We start from the raw sequence: 24,102 nt of genomic DNA, 5'->3' as shown, positions 1-24,102 counted from the left end.
TTCACAGCTGCACAATATACACAAGTGACTTGGCTCCTTGGAGACACAATTACAACAATGTTTGCTTAATACACAAATCAATACTGCATGTATATATTTCAGCATTTAAGGTTCTTCCCCTTACACAGCATAATTTTAGCCATGCTAGTGAGATCACAGGGCTCCACAGATTCTGATGGTAGTCACTTGGTTGGTTCAAATGACAGCAAATGTGTGGCGACTCTAAAGAACTACAATGCTCCTGTTATCTCCTCCTAATACAGTTTTCAAGACTATTGCTTTGCCGCTAAATGTGTCCAATAACATCGTCCCAATGATTGTCTTTGAAATTTAAATGTGACTAAATATTTTTAAGGATAAGCTTTACATATTTTGTGCATTAAAAAGCGGGCTTCCAATTATATCTATCTGTTCCTGTATCCTGTTATTATAGTACAATCACAAGCCTACCTTCCAGTCAATCAGCGCTTAAAATGAGATCAAATTATTCTGGTTCCTAAGCTAATTATACCTTCTTTATAAACAGATATTTGGATATAAATATGCAAACTCTGTAGACTAATATTTTTGTGCTGTAAGGCACTTTATGATATTTATCTTGAAAGGTGCTATATATAATTTACAATCAGTTTATAATACCTGAAACATGATGCAGCATGTTATTTGAGGCAGCATGTATTAGTTTGCTTTAAAAAAATCCCAATAATAATAATAATAGTAATAATAATGATTAAAAAAAATGCTAATTGTGTTTGCATTAGTAATTGATGGGACCATCTTTTCTCATATGCCACTGTGAGCAGTTAAGGTTTTATCCCCATGTACATCCCATTTATAATTTGTTTGTTGCACTGCCATTGTTAAATGGCTGAATTTCATTTACTACTGCAAATGTGTGCCGTGGTGTTCATTTACCATCCAGAGACATTTTGCAACTATTTTTTGCATGGGAGGACTCATCTTTCTTATGTACGCTGCCATGAGTATTACTGGAAAATGAGGGCTAATTAAAAACTCATTCGGTTAGACCGCACTTCAGTATCTCAGTAAATGTCATGTCAGAATGTGTTTTTGTGCTGCATTTACGAGGACACTCAAAAATGGTTCAGTAATAGCAGCTTCTTGTTTAGCACAGTATGCAATCTCAGCATGAGTCTAACACACTTTAGATTTTCAAAGGACCAAGAAAGAAGAAGAAGAAGAGAAAAAAAACAGCAACCAAACTATACCAACCGTTCATAGCAAGCCTTAACCACACATTTATAAATATCTTAGACATTCAGATCAGCAGATTCTTAGAAGTAGCTTTTTCTTGCGTTTGGGTCTCTTGAGCAGGAAAACAAGACAAAAAATAATATATTTTTAAAAAATGAATGAAAAAGCACCTTCTGAAAAAGACGCAAAGCAAAAGATGCAAGCAGCAGGGGTCGAGTCAAGTCTTCCTGCAATGCCATGCTGGACATTTGTCAAATAGCCCTGTATGGCTGTGCAATTTTAATGTGCTGAATAGCGGGAAAAGGAATAATAAGACACAGGAGCATGTCAATAACATTACATTGCATTAAGTCATACACTGTGTCACATTCATCTTCTGCCACAGTCAGAGCCTTCATTTCACTCTAGGGTGGCCACACATACATTTTAATCAGGCATTTGGCTGGCCAAGTTGACAACTGCTCAACAACAGGAGCCGATAAGGTTGATGATGAATCATAGCACTACTAGTACAAGCTTTGGGCTTCTTTCTAAGGATTCCTTCCAGTTTCTGATTTTTTTTCTCCACTGTTTATGTGGCTATCCCCAAAAAGGGGATTACAGCTTCCTCTCGTCACGGTCCATTTTCTTCATGGGATGATTGTGAAAAGACTGCATCAGTGCATGTAATAAATTGTAAATGAACAATGATATTTCATATTAATTCTGAGAAATACAGAGTTTGTGTTGTGGACCAAATGTGCAGTTATGCTGTGGTGAGAGAGCCTTATCGGAGCTGTGTATCCTCTAACATTTCAACTTTTTCTGCAGATCCCCCAGGACCAGTGGGAGGAGGGATACTTTGTTGTGTTGGGGAGATTTGGTTCGGTTCATTTTTTTTATTCTTTGTTTGTTTAGCTTTGCTGTGTTTCACAGTGGCAGAGTCTGTCCTATCCTTGGCACTGTGTTCTGGAGGCAGAGCCACAGGGACGCTTGGAGCAATTTGTTTTAGAAAAGAAGCAATGAAGTCAACTCCCACGTTATTGGGAGATAGAGACCAGCTTGTCTTCAAGTTCTCTTACATATTATCTGGAAAAACTGAAACACCTAGAACACTTGCATTTAGAACTTGTTTTGGCATTTCCCTAAAGACTTCTGTGAGATTCCCCCCAACTATCAAACAAATATCTTTCTGTCTGTAAAACTGTCTGCAGAAACAAATTCCTCAGGATGGCAACCCAGATACATTTTTAGTATTAACTTTTTATTATCATTTTTAGTAGCATATTAAGGATGCTTGCGGAAATTTGATTTAGAATTTATTGCAAGAATTCGAAAGTTGGACCATATTTTTACATTTTATTACTGGTTTAGTTATGGACTGCTGTGAAATCTGAGGAAGATATTTGTTATTATTAAGGATTAATTACTTACTGTGGACATACCTGTGGAGCTGTGTTTCTGGTGTTAGTGCTAACTGGTTAACATCTAATATGATGAATGAAGAAGGTGAATATAATACCTGGCCAACATCAAACTGCTTTCTAAGCATGTTAGCGTGTGTATAATGGCTTTTAACTCTTCTCATTAAAGTCTTGCGTCAGCTGGCATGGATGAATTATCTTAACATTGACCAAACTCCATGAAACACATTTGTTACACTTCAATTTAAAAGTGAAATTGTTTTTGAGTTTTACAGCCATAAAATGTGTTCAAACGTGCACAGAAATTCAACCCGTTGAATAATTTGACAATTTCAATTCAAGGCCTCAGTCACACAAGCCTAGATACTCATCAACTACCCCCTGGAAAAATGTGTATTTCCCGGTCAGTTGGTGAATGTTTGCTTGTCACATAAAAGGTACTGCGCACAAAAACATCCTTGTGATTGCTTTGGTCGCAAGCAGATTGCTGGGGTGCCTATTGTTGGATTGAAAATGGCAACTTGTCTACATAGATTTGCTAACTAACCAGTGAGCTGTAATGAAACTTGAACAAACTGCAACACAATTTGATAATGGAAACCATTAATCTTCAAAGTAAAGGTTGTGCCTTACGTTGAAACCAAAATGTTTTAGAAAGTGAGCAGTGTGTGTTTCTGATTTGTGCTGGACTGTTAGCGGTTCGTAGTTGGCAAGAGTTTGGAGACAAGCCTGCGTCTTCCATATAAACTAAGGCTGACCATGACAAACTGCTAGCAACCAAAACAATTGCAAGGTTTTCAGTACAACTAGCAACTTCAACTAGCTCGTTTTGGCCAATGTCACCTAGCAACAGCAAAGAATTTTAGATTTGGGGGATACACATTTTTTTCTTGGCAACCAGTGGTTACCGTGGAGTTACTGACCGGTCTTTACTCCATGTGTGATTGGGGCTTACATATGAATGTGTCAGATCTAAGTTGTAACTTACGCTTTAACCCCTTTAAATTTATGCTGCAAGCTTCTATGCAACCTGAAATGCACCTCCTGAGAAATGTAACTACACGTCTCGTCGACGCATACCACAACAAATTAAATGGTGTGGAAAGTTGCACTGTAGGAATAAAAAGAGCTTGCAGTTAGTATGTAAGTTGGTTTGCCACAGTCTAAGTGGGAAGTCTAAATCAAGCTTTAGTCATCAGTTTTAGCAACCTCCAGCAAACACTTGAAGTCCTTGAAGCTGCTCAAGGACTACTCATTTTATCCTAGCGACCAGTTGTTGCCAAGCAATTCCTGACCAGTTTAAAGGTCTGTTTCAAAGTTTTAAAGGTATATAATCCAACAGTTAAGATCAGTGTCAGCAGCTCAAAAATATACATTTAAATAAAACATGAAATATTTTTCTCTGTCCTATTTAGCTTCATAATGTGAGTAAGGAACTGTTTCGTTTTAACCTCAGTTTAAAATGTGAAGATTCATCGTCATACCAAGAAGTAGTATACTTTACACGGCAAGACAACAACATAAAACAGATGTTAATTCAGTTTCCTGACAGCTACAGCTGTGGCGGCAAGAGCAAGACCCCTGTTTGATGAAACATAGTCAATTAATGAGCTCCATCGACTCAAAATAGACCAACAACAGAGGATCGCAGCGTCAAATCAGCCACAGTCTCTGAACTAGTTGACTTCGCACATGGTAACTCGGTGGCACAGTGATTCACAAGATTGCATAAGACAGATCTAAACAGTCTGTCCAGCGTCTTGCGATGGAAGAGTTCCAAAAGAGGAAGCAGGAAGAAGGCTGTGAGTAGCATTAAGATGCGCATAGATGTAAATACACATACAGCAGTTCAGACATCATTATCCGACATCAGGCATTAAAGATAGAATAGATGCAAGAGGTATGTTAAGTAAGAAGGCATGAAAGAGAAGAAGAGCAAGTGTGTGTGTGTGTGTGTGTGTGTGTGTGTGTGTGTGTGTGTGTGTTTCGATGGGGAAGGGGCGCTTCATCTCACTGCAAAACATTTCAGACAGTGAATTTTGTTGGCATGCCTTTCTGAGCAAAGGCATCTTGTGTTAATTTATCTTTCTGCACATCTCTAATCACGTCTCCTGTCTTCTTTGTAGAGTTGTATTTATAGATATAATAAATTGTATACCAATAACGCCTGGTAACTGGCTGCATGCACACACAAACAGACACACAGACAATATAGGTGGACATGGGTAATGATGGGTGCTGTTCTTAATTACATCGATAAAGTAGTTGAAATAATTGGCCACTTTGATCTGGTACTTAATTTGACATTTATTGGAGTACAGTACTTTTACTTTGACCCTATATTTGACAAGTGAACCATCAAATGCATCTGCCTGGGCAAATACCAAATTTGTGTTACTTTTCCAAGTGGGTTAGCTAATTCTGCATTCGTTTATCAGTGACCTGCCAGCTCCTTGGAAGCAGTCGCAGTAGTTTTGCAAAGCATTTTTCACACTGTGTTTCTGACATTTTGGACAGAAGTAGCACTTCTGCCAAAATAATTTGGCCTGTTTCAGCAGAAAATATGTCAGGAGATGTTTTAAGCTTGTTTTCACTCGTTTGGGATATAATTTTTTGGTGTCAGCAAAACACACAAAAATGTGAAACAAAAGAAGAATAATTAAATTATTAAAAGGTTAAACTATTAAACTGAAGAATGTCCGTGACTGGTAGGGGTGTGTTGTTTCAGGTATCACCAGTGAGAAGATTAATTCCAGGAATTTGTTTGAGTAACGGATCCATGTGTCTGAACCCTTACCCATTGCTAAAACACTACAGCTCTGTCTAATTCTCAGAGACAACGTTTTGTTACATCAATTAATTTTTGAATATCTGTCTTCTTATATAAATATATTAATTAAAGTGCAGCATAATGCTACTTAATCAACGTTTGAAGGTACTGAACACATGCAAACCTATATCCATAGACATATTATTCAAATAGCACATGTAAGAGTATAGCAAGCTAAATATTATATGCACACAGCCGTGTTCTCAGTGTGTGTGACCATGGCCACCGCAGGTACCTGCATGTGGATGAATCCTGATAGATCCCCATTACCCTGGGTGTGACCCCTCGCCGCTCAGTTCATTAAGCTAGCCACCCAAGTGTTCGCGACTCAAGTCCAGATTTAATCACAACTTCCATCCTCTTGCCAATCACAATTAGATCCCGATAAGCCTCTCCAAGATGGCATCCGAGGGCCTCCACACACAGACAAAGGTTAATTTGCGAGCAGCAAGGGCCCAGCTACAAGGCCAAAGGTCGCCTGATTGAATACATGGAAGGATATGTCTGTGTGTAAGACAGTGGGGCTTGGCAGCAATTACAAAGTTCATCAGTATTCATGCGTTTTATTCATGGGTAATGGGAACATTACCTTCAAAGAGGTGCACTGATTGGATGTGGCCCGTAATGGGAAATAGCTCATGGGTAGTCTTTAGGTGGCTGAAATTTAAAAGTAATTTCTCCACCATTGTCTTTTAAAGTCAGCCCCATTACAGTGTCCCTCTGCTGGCTTGTGAGCGGTTCCAGTGGAGATGTCGAGGGCTAAGGATCTCAGGCCTGTCAAACCTTAATGAACGCAAATCGCTTTCACGGTGAAAGAGGCAAAAATGGTATTCCTGCTGATGTGGTTAAAATCAGTTAAAGGAAAGTAGATTTTTCATCTAGCCCTTTCACATCTCCAATCTGTTTATTCAAGTTAGACACCGCAACGTCTCTTAGAAAAAGAAAGTTGAATTCGTGAGCAATTAAAAGGACATCAAGAGGTGCACACTTTCACCAAGGCCGGTGCTCTGTCTTGTAAATGTAAATAGAAGAACCTGGATGTGCTCCATCATTGAACCTTGCTCTTACTCCTCTCTAGCTTTTATTAAACCCAGCACTGAAATCACACCTGCCTGTACTTCAGCAGGGGAATAAAGCATCTACTTTCCAGGATACAACCGGTACAGCACAATGAGTCTTACCTTTCTGAGGTTAAATGATCTTAGCATGCATATTAATGTGTCTAGAGTCTTTGCTAAAGATAAGGACATTTCAGAATGCACACATGCACTAGTTGTTCTCATAAGACCTGACACTACAAATTAGCTATTGTTAACCTGCTGCCCTGTCAGCTGAGCTACCAAGGATTTAAAAAAAAGTTCTACACTGCTGAACATACAACATAACACAAATTTAACAGAAGAGACAGAGTCATTTATTTTGCCCTGTTTATGATTTCATCTTTCTGACCTCGTGTCCTGTGGTGCAATGTCATTTCCAGGCCAGCTGGCAGCGGGGACATGTGAGATTGTGACGCTGGACAGGGACAGCAGCCAACCACGGCGGACCATCGCCAGGCAGACGGCCCGCTGTGCCTGTAAGAAGGGCCAGATCGCTGGAACTACAAGAGCTAGACCCGCCTGTGTGGACGGTAAGAGAGAGGGGCAGGGGCAGGGGTAGATTCTGACTTAGCTTTGCTGTCATTAAGAGTGAAAACTACTCAGACATGAACACGATTTTCCTCCGGGTTGTTTGGCTTTTACATTGAATTGTGTTTTCCTTGAAGCATGTAAAGAAAATTGAATGTAAAATTAAGCCATATCCAAGCGTAGAAAACTGCATCAACAGTCTCGGGGCAGCTAGATTTTCGCTGTTTTTTAGTTAGGGCTTAAGGTGGATAAACCTACAGTGTGGAGCAAAGTGGATCACAGGGCTTTCTTTATGTTAGTAAAACCTGCACTAAATCTTTTTTTCTGTTTCATCTTTAAAAAAAAAAAAAGAAGAAGAAGAAGCTCCAGGGGTGTTTCTAAATCCCTCACCAACAGATGGACTTATTTTTCATGGAAGAGTGGCACTTCCTGTGTAATAATGTCAGTTTTAGTCCAACCAGAGTTCTTATTGTTATTGATATTATTAATAGAGAAGAAAAGCAACATTTGTCATTTGGAAGCAAAAATGAAAGCTGCTTTAAGCTCTCTAAATGTGAGTGCTTGCTTAATTTCTCAGGCTGCTTTATCCTAATAATAAGATCCAAAATAATAAGACTGTCATCTTTAGATCAAGCAATTTGAAGTCAACATCTGTGGTTATCTGCTGATATGAGCTGCAATTTCAAAAAAAGAGAACATTTTATACAGTTGCACAAGATAAAGCCAAACTCTGGAAAATGCCCCGAGTGGAGGCTATTTAGTGGTCATGTAAATTTCTGTCACTCTACGGTGATGCAAAAATCTAAATACACTGAAATGTTCTGGGAGAGTGTAATACGTGCAGACATCTTGCAGATGAAGGAATTCTTAATGTTGACTGTCAGAGACTTAGAGACAGTTATTCTAAACAAATACAAGTAGCTACATGATATAAGCAGAACCGATATTAGCTATTTGACAAGCAATTTGCAATAGCTGATTAATAAAAATATAAAAAGATGTTAGAAACATTGGTTAACAATGTTACAAGTGTTGATTTTGCATATTTTGTCTGCCAGAAGATCGTCTGCAACTTTCATGTTGACATCAAATATGAACTGCATTGTTAAATCATCTTAGTAAGGACCCATAAATAACTATGCATACAAATGTTGGAGAAATGTTTTAATATTTTGTGTTTCTGAAGAAAAGAAGTTTGGCTGATACATCAGATTTTTACATCACCAGATATTGGTCCTTACAATCATATATAGTCGGGCAGTAGTTTCCTTATCCAGTTGAGTAAAAAGCCAACTGTGTTTCACTGAGCTCAGTAGCATAGAAATAGCAAAGTCAGCTGCAGCAATTACACGAAGAAAAATGCTAACATTCATATTTCAAGTGGGAAGTCATCACTGTAAGCGTTGTTATTACAAATCTTGACATAACTGAACTTTTTATTACTGAGATACAACACATAATCTCTGCATTTCCTGAATAAAAGATTAAGAATCCTCACCTTGCAAAAAGCTCTCCAAAATATCAGCATAACTAAACTAAAACATCCCCTAAATGCTAAGTGCTCACAATGTGTTTTCAGATGGTAAATGCATAGTTTTCAATGGACAGCCAAAAGGGAGAGAAATGATCATTACAAAGAAAAGAAACTTAATGGTTGTTTACAGTAGAAAAGGGCTCATTAGTTGTTGCCCAGACATCTTCGCATACATTTATTTAACGAGGGGAAGCTTGAGCTTGGTCATCTCGAAGCTTTTTCTCGTTATCACCATTCTGGCTCCATTACATCTCAAAGAATTTTAAGAAATGAGGTATCTTCACTGCAGCCCCATGGCCTTTTACTCTCTCTCATGATGTGGCCTCTACACATTGAGGGAGGGGAGGTTGTGTGCTCAGGTGAAGGCAGAACAAATGGCTCTATTATCAAGAAAGACCTGCAGTGAACTGTAACTGTGGATGTCTTGTTTTGCCTGTTTTTCAACTGTGCCTTCACAGTTGTATGCCTGGTTAGAGGAGCTACATATCCTCAGTGCTCTGTTTGACTGTTTTTTACCTGCTGATCTCATGAAGAGACGGCTTTGAACCGTGTTTAAATGGACTGAACGTTAATACCAATTTGTTCAGCAGACAGGAGTCAACATGACATTCGAAATCTGGTCTTTCTCCAAAATCATTTTCTTCCTGTGGCTAAACTGCTTCACACTGAGCTGCGCGTGTTTCGTTTCAAGGAAGTTCCGATCTTATTGACATAACCGCTCGGGCTGTGGAGGCACTTCACTTTTGCCATTAAATAAGCGGTATGCATGTTTCATAAATCCTCAGTATCTTGATAACATCAGGAAGTATTTGTCACAACGTGGACTCCATGGCGCATGGTGGCATTTTGTGTAGGCTAGATATGACTCTTATTGAAGAGAGCTTAAGCTTATCAGCTTGCCTCAAGAGACCCGTGGAGGTGGATGCCAGGTATAACCAACTACTGAAAAAAAAAAAAAGAAGACCGATAGTGTGCATATGCGCTACATACATTAACAGGGGAACACTGTGTCATGGAACTTTTTTCCTTTTCAAAGCACATTTCAATTCGAAGTGCTCAACACAAAGCATGAAGAAGCTGTTTTGACCATTGTATTTAGGTGTGTAATTACTTATCCTATATGCATAATTTATTTAACCATTAAGCAATTAAGTACTCTGTTGAAAGCTCTAGGCTTTCCTGCATTTTTGCTTTTGCAACTAAAATAAACTAGAATTCCTACCTATGTAAAGTGTGATGATTTTCCCCTCAGTCTTCCTGTTTCTTCTTCATACTATAGCTATAGATGTAAAAATTCTGCAATCAGTGTTACGTACTGTAGACTCAGATCTATCCTCCTCCCCAAATTAGAGAGGATAGGCCTGCAGTAAATGTAACAACTTATAGTAAATCCACAAAAGCAAGGTATGTATCTGTATGCACTGCATGTAGGTTTAGTGGTTCATTTTGCAGGTAAACAGCATATACCCGCATCTGTGCAGGAGGATTTTACTATGATCTTAAAATAATTAAAATTAACACACAGCTGATGATTTTGCATGCAATATGTGGCAATTGCTGCACACAGGGGACTTTGCAGGCAGTGCCTCCTGCCAGCCATTATAAAGCTTTATACAACATAATAAAACAACCTACATAATAATCCCTAAATCCCCTAAATAACCTCAGATTTGAAATCTTCTGCTAACTAAAATAAAAGCATCAAGCATTTTAAACGCATGATGGTGCGTTTTTGTATTTGGTTAAAGGTGTGTGTACATGCACGTGTGACTGAATTGAATGTTTGGTTTCGAGCATGCCCGTACGCAGATGCACATCTGTGTACATATTTTTCTGTCAGATAGTGATTTATCAGTTTCCTTCCATAATGTCACGTTGTTTCCTGTCAAAAAACTGACACCCATACACAGACACACAAGCGCTCAAGCACACACAAACACACACTTCTTTATTGCTGTTCATATTACAAAATCTCACAGCTTGATATTATTGCCATGCAAATTTGAGGCGCTTGTCTCCACAAATGCAATCTTATTTGTTTTATATTCAGACTCACACTCGGCTCACTTTGGGAACATTGAAAAAGAGAGCGGGTGGAGGGTGACGGGCGGGGAGGGATGCTGACAGAACAGACCACAAATGCCACAAATGGGATTTCAATCAGTTTTAATCTACTTGAGTCCTTGAGGTCTGCGCTCTGTTGTAATATGCCTTTGCCTTGGCTGACACGATCGGTGTCCTTCATGCTTCAGACTCTGTTCACATCGGTCATTCCATGCATACAGGATAATCCATAGCTCCATCAACAGCCTTAGACTGTTTCTGTTTCTCGGACAGGACCTGGAAGATGAAAAAAAAAGACAGGGAAAGCTGTAGTGGCATTGATCCTGAAGAGCCATCCTCTGTTGTTGTGCATTTCCCATCTTCCACTTGCTCTGTGTGTGTTTATTGCTTTGAGGAGGTGAAAGTAGGAGATAAGCCGTCAACATGATAAGCTTTCTGTTGTCGCGCTGTTTGATGCACGAGTCAGTAAGGGAACGTGCTTTGAGAAAATAAAACAAAACCCTGCAGAATTACATATGTGGCATAAAATGCTGTCTTTCTCTGACCCTTTCCATTTCACATTTTGTTCTTTCCCTCTTCTTCTCCTCTTTGCTTTTTTTTTTCAATTGTCTCTGTCACGCGCTGCAATAGTGTCTTTCTTCAATGGCTCTGGCTATTTGAGGCCTGAATCACACCCTAGTGTTGCATAAGTACACCCTTTAGTAGCTACAATTTCATGCTCTTGAGCCTTTTTACATCTGTGCTTGATGATTTTTAAGAGAGCTGATAATAATTCTTTTTATGAGGCTGAGAGACCAAGAGATACTATTAGAGAGAAACAATGTTACCTACCCAGACTTGCTGCAGGCGTGAGGGGGCTACAGAGTGAGCCAGAGACTTGGAGGAGCTTGTTACAGGTGGAGTGTGGTGGTGGTAACAGTGGTAGCTCAGCAGGGAGCCCCTGCCTCAGGTGAATGTGCTTGTGTTTGATTTTGTTTGGCTGAAATGATGACATTGATTCAATTCAAGCATATACTGTTATGTCCAACAATAAATGTGCAAACCTCCTTCGGAAACCTATTTAGCCTGGAATTGCAGAAACAGTGAGTGACATGATCGAGCCGTGTGCTAACATCATGGCTAGACCAAACGTCAGTCCTCTTTGATATAAGCTGACATTTTTTCCAATCTTTTCAGACTAGAATGAGCGTGTCCCACTAACCAGTACAAGAAAAACTTCAAAATTTCTGTCCTTATTTCTATATAACTACATCATCGTTGAGTTTCACAAGCCATTTTACATTCCACCCTGATTTTAAAAGTTGCTTGACATTAGTGTGAGTGAAGTCTTATGTCTCTTAGGAGTGAGTAGTTTCAATTTAATGGTCAAAAATGTATTAGAACACAACAAGAAACACTTTTTAAAATCTACTTTTTCAGGTTCCAGTGTATTGGCGACAGGGTTGTTCAACAACACAGCGCACAGCTAAAATATTTCATAAAAAGTGCACTTTTGATGAATGACCTGGAATAATAAATTTTTTTTTTGGTGGTTTTGTATTTCAGAATATTTTATTAATCCCAGAAGATTTTTTAAAATTACCTGTAACATTCATGTTTTTTTATGTCTACTTACTTACTGTAATTGTTAAATTCACATAATGGATTTAATGTAAACTGTGACTCGACTGTGGACACATTACCTTGCTATATATAGTTAAAGAGCAACATTACTTTGCACACTGGTCAGATGTCTCCACTGTTTTATAGAGATGCACTAATTTTCTTGACTCATTCCGATTTCCAGTTTTTTCAGTATTGCCTTGGAAATACTGGTTTTTGCAGATTCCAAGAACTGTAACTGGCAGCATTTACAAGTAAAAATAACCTTTTCTTTCATGAAAAATTTTATTTTCTTAATAAAAGAAATTATGAAACTCTGCAAAGACTGCAGGATTTTCTGTCAACTGAAAATAAAGCACTCTGCCGATTGAAAGAGGTACGGATAATAAAAAGATGCTATGTGCTTCACTGTTACCTAACATATTTTACCTCAAAAATCAAAAGCAGGTGGAAAAGATTTATATGACAAAATAAATGTCATTTACTCACATTTTTCCCAGTCTGTTTATTAATTCCAGTCACTGAATTTTAACTCATCTGAGCTTTTGCTAATACCGGCTTCGAATTCTGGATAGTGTTAATGGTAGTGTTAGGATAGAGTCCGTTTTTTTTCCAGATTGATTAAAGACACATTTTTTTAAAAAACATTATTGAATGTTCTAATTAACTTTATATATATGTTATATTAAGAAATGTAAATGTGTTAAGACAGATTAAACTACAATCATTTTTTAAAAATACTGTTCCTATTTTTTTGTACTACTGTTTTTAATCTAAATAAATACTTTTTCCACCACTTCTAAAATACAGGTTGCATTGTCATTTCACTAAGCTGCATTGCAAGCTTCAAAAATGACTCTTCCCACTAGACTCACTTCCCCGGGTAGCTTGCATATGAGGAATTGTTCCAGTGAATCAGTCAGTGATAGAGACAACAGTATGCGTCAGACTCAGTCTCTGGGCTATTAAATAGTACCACAGCTCCAATCATACTGCATCAGCACACTGGTTTGATTTGATCCAGAGAGGAAAGGAGGGAATCACAGTCTGTTGGGAAAACATGTCATGTCATCTCCTGTAGCCAGTTAGCAAGCTAGCCACTACCACAGTACTGTCTAGGGGCACAGAGACTGGAATGGCCCAGCAGTGCAATTGTAATATCACTCTTTCTATTTTTCCCTTTTTTAAAATTTTCTGTTTCTGATGTGCACAAGTATAGCAACGACTGAACACCATGGGCTGCAGTCTTGTCAAAGGGAGAGGAGTGAAAAAGGGCAGGCAGATGGGGACTGCAGCCTGGGGTGGGATGCTTCTCCTTGGGTGTGCTGGCTTAGAGGCTGTAGCCTACTAACTGCAGTGGGACACGAACTGCATGATTCTTTTTATGTACCAATAATACCCAGTACATGCAAACCCTCCAGTCTGCTTCCCGTTTGCTTCCTGGATTTTCTTATTGACAGTATTGGTGCTATTAACAAAATGTATTTTTCTTTTGCAGAAATCTCCCATTCATCATCCAATATGCACTAAAATATTAACTTCAAATAACAATACTATAGTAATGGATATACAGAATCCACAGTTTTCCTTGCTGACACTTTCATTTTTTATTAAAAAAGAAAGGAGAAAAACAGTACATCCACATTGTATATTTTCATTTTGACATCAGTCTTTTGTATACTGAGCCACTCTGTATCATGTATCATATGTGGTGTGAATCCATTGTCAGTGTTGGGGAGTAACGGAATACATGTACCGCCGTTACGTATTTAAAATACAAAATATGAGTAACTGTATTCCGTTACAGTTACCGTTTAAAAAGGTGGTATTCAGAATACAGTTACTTTGTTGAAATAAATGGATTACACTGCGGTACTTTCCTGTTTCATTTTGTCAGGACTGTTTGGGTTTTGTTTGACAGCTACGTTCTTTTGTTCCAGGCGGCAGCGTTACGGTTGCCATGGTTACAGGGCGACGCTCTCTCTCTCTCTCTCTGCGACTGTGTGTTTCCTGGGTGAGAGAGCGCCTTTTCGTTGTTGTTGTTGTTGTTGTTGTTGTTGTTGTGCTAAGCTAACAGGCAGAATGCTACAAGCATAGCTCTAAAGAATGTAGCATCATGGGCAGTGTAGTCCGTGTTGCACGTTATGGGTCTGTGAGCGCGAGGAGGGAGAGAGAAAAAGGGGAGTGAAAAGGTAGGAGTTGTCATCGAGGAAAAACGGGAGCTGGAAGCATGTAAATATAATAATAACCACTTCAGCCAAGCTATTAAGACTCGACTGTACACCGTGTTCGTGTTTTCCTCCGAAAACAATAAGTTCCGTTGGAGCAGTCTTTCAACGCCTCTCTCTGTCTCTCGCAAGAAAAGTTGACCCACACAACAAAGTAAAGCTATTTTTCGGCTACGAGCCGACAGGGACCCCGCCGTATTAGTCAGAGGTCCCTTTACTACAGTTCGGAGTCGCGGACCTTCAGTAATAGTAATAAATCACACAGCAATAGTACATTCACGTTGTTGTAAACAGCATGATAATATATTAAGTAATCCAAAGTATTCAGAATACATTACTGTCATTGAGTAACGTAACGGAATACGTTACAGAATACATTTTGGGGCATGTATTCTGTATTCTGTAATGGAATACATTTTAAAAGTAACCTTCCCAACACTGTCCATTGTGAAGGACCCATTAGCATCTCGTGGCCTGTAATACTGGAAAATGCATTCACCAAACAACAACTACTGAAAAAGATACAACTGAATAATGAAAAACGGAGAAAATAAAAGGGAACGTGAGAAAAATGGCAAAGAAACACAAATGGCCACATCTGACTGATTTCTGAGTTTTATACTGAAGGTAAAACTGCAAGTGTTACTTACATCAGCTGCTACAGTTTTCTTTTCTGCAATAATGAGGCACTTTGACACTGACCATTGTTGTGAATTCTATATTCTTACTGCTTTTTTTGTTCATGGGACAGGAACTCTAAGAAACTCAGAATGAAAAGTATTGAGTGAGAGCTAAAAATAGCAGCATCTTTCTTCCCCAACACTCTTCAAACATTATCCAAGCAAGTTGCTCCAACTGTCAAGCCATCGGTTTTGCAGGCTATAAAAGAGAACGAGAACAAAAAAATTCCCAAATGAGCATTGTCCTTTTTTTTTGTTTTGTTTAATACTTTCCTCCTGTTTTTCCCGTTTCTTGGGCACTCTGAATTTTTGGAAAATATTACTGCGGAGCTCTCTTCCCCCAAGAGCGACTGCTATCAAAACAGCTTCTTTGTGAGTTTATGCACGCGCACACACACACACACATCATGAACTGGTTTGTGTTTTGCAGTATGACAAGCAGAAATATAATACAAAGAAAGCTTGTGTTTTCCCCCGTGGGGTGAAAAAGCTGACGAGTGGCAAACATTAGCATAAAAATAATGCAAAGTGTTGAGCTCTGGCTTTCATTCTGTGGCATAGTTACAGTAAGTTTCCCATCTATTAACCTTGCATTATGTCGCTTTGTAGCCTCTTCCCTGTTGAATTGCCCAATAAGGCGCATTCATTTTTCACAGTTATTTAAAAAATGTCCTGGTTTTGTATTTCTTAATAAATGATGACACACTCACATATTATGAATGTGTGATATGATCGTGTACATTAGCAGTATTTTTAAAATAAAAACCTTTTAAGCAGACAGAATGTCTTTGTTAGCTTTTTATGGAATCATAAAAGGGTCACATGTTATTATAAAAGTCATTTTTACATGAATCAACATAAGCAGGTAAAATTCGTGTAATGTCATTTCAAAATTCTTGCCACATTTACAGCAAAGCCTTTAAACTTTTGCATAAACAGATGTGTAGTTTGTTTTTGTTATTGCAGATGATGGATATTAATGCAGCCAAACATAAAAAAGTAGTGCACTAGATGTGTGTGCGTGGGCATGTATAATTACATCGATTGCATATCTTCAATATCCCAGATGATATAGCTTATGCTGATGCCATAATGCATTCTTGCAAGCCATTACGGTCTCTCCTGATGAAGCTGCATTATCCATGTATCCCTTCTGCCCAGAACCCATTGCACTCTGCGTTCATAAATCTACGCCTTCAGTGTGATCAAGTGGACCCAGGTGTTCCAAGGTTCTGAGATGTTGATAACGTCAGGCATTATTGAAGCCCTATTGTTGGACACCATGGGCTGCAGTCTCTGTGTTTTATTATAATTAATCCAGGTCAAAAGAAAGAAGACAGTGAAGATTGGTTTAAAATGCTTGATAAGCATGTACGTGTGAAATGAAAGGTAGCCACATTAAAAATGTAACTCGCAATCACCTAAAACCATCCATAATTTCAACTCTTTTTTTTTTCCTCGTCTCGTGGCATTTTTGACGCAGAAATCTTATGTTACCCAAGCAACAGTGAGTCACCATTAATTTTGGTTCAGGATGAGGGGAGAAAAAAACAACTCTTGTTAAGGTCTATGCTGATTTGATGCCAAATCATTCAGCTGAAGATCAACTCTGCGCTAAGTGTTCATGAAGAGGGATGTTGGCTTGGTGGATTGCCTTCATGTGCTCTGTCTGGCTTTCAAATGAGCCATCAGGCTCTTGTGTTGAAGTATTACAGAGCTCTTCATAAAGCGAATTCTTAGCAAGGCCAGCACACCAATCACTTGGTGAGCCCATCAGAGTCATCCTAACATCTCAGCCTCATAAATCCTCAAGAGCTAATATATCTCAGCCTCCGCTGTAACTCACTCCCACCTTGTCTTTTACATCCTCTGAGAACACACACATGGAACACAGACTAACACAGACCTCACATACAGTAACTTCACTTATATGTATAAAAGCACACAGATGCATGGATTAATACAGTCTGCTTCTGCTCTTTTGCCGCCATTTTCAGTCTATTTTTTCTTTACACCTTGAGCCCTGACGCTAGTCATAACACCAAAGGATGGCGAGGACACTGATGTATTCTTTTGGCTGCACACAACATGGTGTGCCTTCCTAAACGCTCGCCGCCTCTCCTTCACATCTCCCACAAGTCTGTGCACGGGCACCATCGTGGTTGATGGCCCGTGCTCTCACCATCTCCACCTCACTGGGCTAATTGGAAGAGAAAAGTTCCCCCCGCTGTGAACGCATGTCCAAGGGGCTATGCCTGCTCAGGCTATGAACAATTAATAAATAATTACTGCTTCTACAGACCCTCTTGGGGCACATGCCACATTTACAGGATGGTGAGGGTGTTAAAACGAGTCTGTAGACTTAACTACTGCTGAAACACTGTGAATAATGGTTAAGGACCTATGTTTGGGGGGTTTTCCCATGATTTTGCATGTGATGGGCCTCTCAGGAACACTGTTAAAAAACAGAGCATGAGACGGTCATCATTTGTTTTATATTTTTTATAATGCAACCTTGAACAAAGTATGAAATATGAGATATAATAATGTATTAGCTGTAAAAAGTGTCAAAAATATATAAATATGATGCAAAAATGCATCACAAATTTGAAAATGCTTTGACGTTTATATGACTATAGATCTTTATTAGCAACATCAAACTGTCAAAACATATACATATATTTTACTGCAATTTAAAAAAAAAAAGTTTAGGCCATGAGACAAATTGAAAAAAACTCAGAGTTAACAACTCTAACTTTTTTTTTACATTATACTTGGTTCTTATATTCTGCTGTATTCCTGCACAAGGTCTGAGTCTCAGTAACCAAAGATCTTTGGCTTCTGGATAGAATAAACAAGTATAGCATGTCTTTAAGTGATAAGATTTTTCTTGCTATATGCATACATAACATGTTTTCATGAGATATTTTGTATGGATATGGATTTTGTAAATATGAAATTTTGATCTATCCATTCTCTTTTATTTAGCCAATTCAGGGTCATGGGGGATGAGCTCTTGATAATGTATTATAAACCAGTGTTTCCCAATCTTTTGGAGCCACAGCACATATTTCACATTAGAAAAATCACATGGCACAGCACCAAACAAAAATGTCACAAAAAGCATATTGATAACTTTTCCCCGCGCATCAGGCAGAGCGGAATTAGCGGTATACCTTTTTTGCTTTCTTCATCTGGGTCGGAATTTTCTCCAGGACTCAGGTCAGATTGACTAATTTTCCTTGTCTCACTCACAGCATGACTATTATTTAATTTCTTCTTAGTCTTCTGTTTTACTGGCAATTGGCAACCCATTTAATTAGAGCAGATAGTTGTACTGCCCTCTAGTGGAAGAGAATGTAATTGGTCTGCCCGTTACTCACGTAGGTCGCTAGAGTACTAATCAGGTGGAACCAGATAATCTTCCACACCTGATCATTTCTCACGGCACACCTACGTGCTGCGGCACAGCGGTTGGGAAACACTCCTATAAACTAACAAGATAGGAACTGGAATCCTTAGAAGTTGCCTCAAGAGAAAAATGTAATAAATTCAGTGTACTTAATTTTCCTAAATCTACATGGGTTAAAAAGGTGTTTAGTTATTTACCTGAAACCGTCTCAGGGAGAAAAACAAACCACTTTGTCATCTACGAGCATTTTAGACATCATCAAGAACTCCAGCAAATGCCACAATCTCTCATAAGCAGATGTTAATTTCCCCCCCGCTTTTTGGCAAACATTAAGATACACTATGTAAAAAGACAGCTTGTTCTTCAGTAATTCTCTTGCTGGATTGTAAAGCGTCTTTTCCTGCCAGTTCTCGACGGAAGCTCAGACGAGGTAGGGCCGGTCAGCCTTCGCGTCCCCCGTGCTATTTGATTTCTGCTGTTGACGGAGAAGGACTGCTAAGAAGGGATGCAACTGTTCACTCACTCATTCACTCCCTCAGTCACTCACAGCTCTCACTCAGCACACACGAGCCCATCTGGCACTGAGAGAGAAAGCGCTTTTCCCTTTTTAACCCCCATTACTCATGAGGTGCTGATTCCATATGACGGGTGTCAGAGCCCTGCAGTGTACATCTCCTCCTCCCTCCTGCAGCCACTTATCTTCCTTTCAGCTCTACCTTGTGATTACAGTTATTATTTTTTTATTCTTTTCTTTTTAAGAGCCAAAAGGAAAAGGGTGATTGTCTTCCTGGATGAATGGATGGTTGGGCAGATGGATGAGCGGATGGATGGACACAATCTGATAGACCGGCAACATGATATTACAGCTCCACCAGAGAGTCAAGGATCTGTGCTAGCTTTGACTGTCAGGGACGTGAAGGGAAAGCCAATGGAAGAAGAAAAACAGGAGGTCATGTGTAACAGCCTGTATTCCTACAGTGTCAAAACACAAACAACCACATGTTGTTTTTACTGATGGACAAAAACAACATGAACCAAATTCGGTTTATGCTCAAATGAGGGGACTGTGACTATGCGGCCTGTACATGATTGGGAAGTGATGTGTTTGTGTGTATGAGATGCTGCAGCAGGAAGCAATTTGGTGGTCAGTGGATGTTAATATAACACGGTTGTGATTGTTCTTTATCTTCCTCATTAAAGCAGTGAAGGAACAGCTGCACGAGTACACTGGGCAACTAAAGAAAGGAGGCACTCTATTGTGACTGAAATGATAAAATGCATAATTAGGTAGTCAATGTTGTGTTCCATCTCACTCTCTCTTCCCCCTCTTTCCCTTGCTCTGTCTCATGCTGATAGGTGAAACTGTGTGTTTCCTCTCCATTTTCAGAAATGATGTTGTTCATTAATGCAATGCAATTTCAGGGAGGGCCCTCGCTCTTCCTCGCCGCCGCGTTTTGTCTTTGGTAATTTACCTTTATTGGCTGGCTTAGCAATTTCATCTGAACACGGGTTCATTTAATAATGTATGCGTCTCGTTGTGTACTGTTTCAAACCCACCTGTAATTGCTGTGCAGCTGGGTGCACTCTGCTGGATGGGCGCACAATCTGAATGCAAGGACTCGGTATGGAAGGCATGAAGACAATGACTTACTGTTACTAGAAAAGCAAACAGCTTCCACATGCATAGTTTTCTTCCCTTTTAAACCATGTTTGAAATTTCTGAGCATTTAATCTACTTCTTTACCAAGAGTCGGATAAGAAGACCATCTTATGCCGGCAAGGTTAATATGGTCTCAGCAGCCGGTTAGCTTAGCTTAAGACAAAGGGGATAAAAGCGACACAGCTAGTCTAGATCTGTGTAAAGCGAACAAAATCTGCCCATCAGCACTTCTTAAGCTCACTAATTAACATATGGTGTTTGTTTAATCTTAACACTCTGTTTTGCATTGGGGTTTTGTGCCCCGAATACTTTTTGGTGGGGACCATTAACTTGTTGGAGTCCCTGCTGGATACTTGGCTGGCCAAAACAGAAATATTAGCATATTAAGAACATTGCTTGTTTTTGTTACAATGGGAGTTAGGCCCTTTGGGGTAGCATTGTTTGTATAAAAACAGTTTAAGTCACACCCAAATCATCTTAATTATCTATGATAATATTTTCACAACATTTGTAATCATTTGTCTATATTCCATGTATCCAATTAAAGTTCAATACAAGTTAAAAGACCCCAAATTGTTAGACAACAGCACTATTTGATTCTTATTTTTTGGTTTGTTTAAATTAGATCAGGGGTGTCCATCTCCAGGCCTCACAGGCCGGTGTCCTGCAGGTTTTAGATGTGTCCTTGATCCAACACAGCTGATTTAAATGGCTAAATTACCTCCTAAACATGTGTTGAAGTTCTCTAATCATTTGATTCAGGTGTGTTGACCCAGGGTGATATCTAAAGCCTGTAGGACACTGGCCCTTGAGGCCTGGAGCTCCCCACCCCTGGTCTAGGAAAAAGGTTTTTGGGGGCGATGGCAGTAGAAGCAAATCTACAGGAAGTCTGCTTCATGGTCTCAGCTCTAGGCAGTCACATTGGTTAATTTTCCAGAAACATGGCAGAATTTTTTTAAACCACATACATTGTCTTCTGGACATCACCTAGTGAGTTGCTATTTAATGGACATATATGTCATGTTGGGAGGGGACCAGAAAAAAACTAGTACAGTATTGTTTTAGAAAATGTATTCCCCCTTTCAGCGTTAAATATTAGATGATATTAGGATTTTTACAACATGGTAAATGGACTGGTTCTTATACAGCGCTTTTCTACTCTTCTGAGCACTCAAAGCGCTTTACACAACTTGTGCATTCACCCATTCGCACAAGCACATTGTTCTAAGTGCTTTCTAAGTAACATTCACACACATTCATACTCCGATGGATGCATCGGAGAGCAATTTGGGGTTAATATCTTGCCCAAGGATATTTGGCATGCAGACTAGGGGAAGCCAGGAATCAAACCACCAACCTTCCAATCAGTAGATGACCTGCCCTACTGCCTGAGCTACAGCCACCCCATGGGTAGAGATAATTGCTGATTTACACCTCAGATATTCTCATTCATTTCAGTGATATCGATATTGGAAAATAGCTAATATCAGAATCAGAATCAGAAACTTTATTGTCATTGTCATGAGACCAACGAAATTAAGAATGGTCCCCGATCATTGCATCATCCCTAGCAATATCAAAATATAAATAAAACAATAAAATTCAATAAATAAAATAGATAGAATACTTAAAATACTAATAAGATATAACAGTAAAACATTCACATACATTCCCACACACATGCTTCAGACCGTGCATAGATTAACACAAGAGTGGCGTGATGGACATTTTTTTGTAGTATTCAGATGTGTTATTGCAGTTGGATATCAGCCCGCTGATAAAACAGCTGGGCTCTACCGTTAGAGCAACAACAGGATTTACTAATTGATGCAAGCTGGTGTTATTACTGCCATCATTAATCACAGTGTCACTACATCTACTTTTGTCTTTTGCCACCAGTTTTAGTTGGATTCAGCGTTGCCTGTTCTGACTGCTGGATATTCAATATTGAAACTTGAAATTCTCAAAGTTACCCAGCCAGCATGAAAAATGTTCCCCCCCCCCCAAAAAAAAGAACAGACTTATCATCTACAAATGTAATTAACATTTCAAAGATCAAACACAAAATGAATTCAATAATAGTATATTGCGCATAAATGTATACACAGAAAATACACCCACAGTAATATCTTTGTATTTATAAAGTTAATGTACAAACTGAAGCCAAATTTGTCTCTGATGATTTCAGTTGGAACAGCAAACTGGACACCAAAGTGTCCTGTAACAATCTGACATTTGAGAACAACGCTCTGTTTATTAAGAGAATCTAACTATAGCACATCATGTATGGATAGGAATGATTTATCGTTGCTGAAAATAATATATTATTTGTATGTAGAATGTCTTGCTGTTGCATCACTCAGTCTTGCTTATTAATTCTTAAATTGTAGATTTCTCCCTTTTCCACTCGTTGGCAGCGGTACGAACACCTCGCTAGAGACCCTCCAGTGAAAAAGAGTCATTGTTACCATTGGATCCCTACAACTAGGCTGCTCTCGTACAAGTACTGGAGCTACATGAACCTTCCTTTCCCTAAATTGCTTCAGGTTAGGACATTCCACGTTCCTTGCTGTATCCCCTTATCTTTATAGCCTCACCACTTTTTGACACATTACAGAAATATGACAGACTTGGTTATCTGTGTGACAGAGGAGTACTATTTTAGTTTAGCATTGTGATGACCCGTGGAAGTTTTTTTCACTACGGCTCTTTGAATACATCCATGGTGTGTTGTTCTTTTAAAAATAAGGTTTGTTATTATTAAAATAAACATTCCTGTTAAAATGTTACCTGCCCCCATATTGATTAATAGAGATTAATTTTAATTCATACGTATTAGGAATTTTACTTATCACACCTTTTAACTTGCATCAACGTTGTACCTGCGCTTATACATGCACTGTGTTCTTGTGTGTGTGTGTGTGTGTGTTCTTGTGTGTGTGTATGCTGTCCTGAAATACAGCTGCAGTCACCCTCCACGCTCTTCTAATTGTTCTGCAAAGCCCCGCGAGGAGGGGACTGTGGTCACAGTTGTCTTTGTCCTTGGGTTGGAGCACAACTGGCTCACCTTGCCAGTAATAATAATAAAAAAAAGAAAAAGCCAGGGCTTCTGTTAAATGCAAACACATTTCAAATGTGTGTCTGTGTGCATTTGTGCGGATGTTCTGGGGGACAGATATTATTATCCCCACCCTTCACACATTCCTGTCCAGCGAACCTTTTAATCTCTGTGCAAAAAACCACAAAGAATGAAATCAGATCAACAAATTAAAACGGAAACCCCTCCCCCCTTTCTCTCTCCATGCGTCATCCTCTGCTGTCGCGTGGGGGCAATTTTTATAAGAGCCAGTTATGGGACATCACATGGTCAAAATAATATTAGTGCAGTGGTGACAGGCATGTGAAGGCAAGATGAATCTGGGATAAAAATAAAGGCAAATGAAAACAAATGGTGTCTCCTTCACCTAGAGGGGGGAATAAATCATATGTGGACTAATGTGTTGTGCGCTCTCTCCCTCTCTGACACTTTTTCGCCATCTCACAAGCGTTCTCGCTCTCTCCACCTCTTTTTCGTTGCCTTTCATTCCCTGCCTCACTTCATCTGATTAAGTTAGCTACAAAGTGTCCTTCTGTATTAATAATCCGCTCAGAGAGGTAAGGGCAAGAGCTGAGGTATTTACCGTATGTAGGTGTCAGAATGTCATTGTGCAGAAATACAGCAGACTTCGCCATCTCATTGAGGGGGACGCTTGTGTGTGATTTGAAATGTACTTTACATTTTCTGTTTACTTATACACTCCATTCGTGACTAAAGAATAAGCTCAAATCACTAGTGTCTTTTGAAGT

The 24,102-nt window shown here is 39.1% G+C and overlaps 1 protein-coding gene across 3 annotated transcripts in view; it reads left to right on the top strand.

Annotated features, from left to right (window-relative positions):
• Positions 1-24,102, top strand: part of tafa5a (TAFA chemokine like family member 5a) — a 170,057-nt gene that overhangs the window by 87,470 nt on the left and 58,485 nt on the right. For all 3 annotated transcript variants that reach the window (XR_015125603.1, XR_015125604.1, XM_086268321.1), the window contains exon 2: positions 6,929-7,078. Coding sequence is in view for 1 of the 3 variants with exons in the window: in XM_086268321.1 (XP_086124447.1) it covers positions 6,929-7,078 (150 nt within the window). In the remaining 2 variants the exon portion in view is untranslated. The remainder of the gene's footprint in view (positions 1-6,928; positions 7,079-24,102) is intronic.

This window comes from Aulonocara sp. 'chitande type north' Nkhata Bay, linkage group LG17 (genome assembly GCF_057382095.1).
Source record: "Aulonocara sp. 'chitande type north' Nkhata Bay isolate Kocher_YH1m ecotype deep benthic linkage group LG17, A_spYH_male_GT1.1, whole genome shotgun sequence".
Taxonomy (NCBI): domain Eukaryota; kingdom Metazoa; phylum Chordata; class Actinopteri; order Cichliformes; family Cichlidae; genus Aulonocara; species Aulonocara sp. 'chitande type north' Nkhata Bay.
The sequence above is the reverse complement of the archived record's forward strand: the minus strand, read 5'-3'. Positions and strand labels throughout refer to the sequence as shown.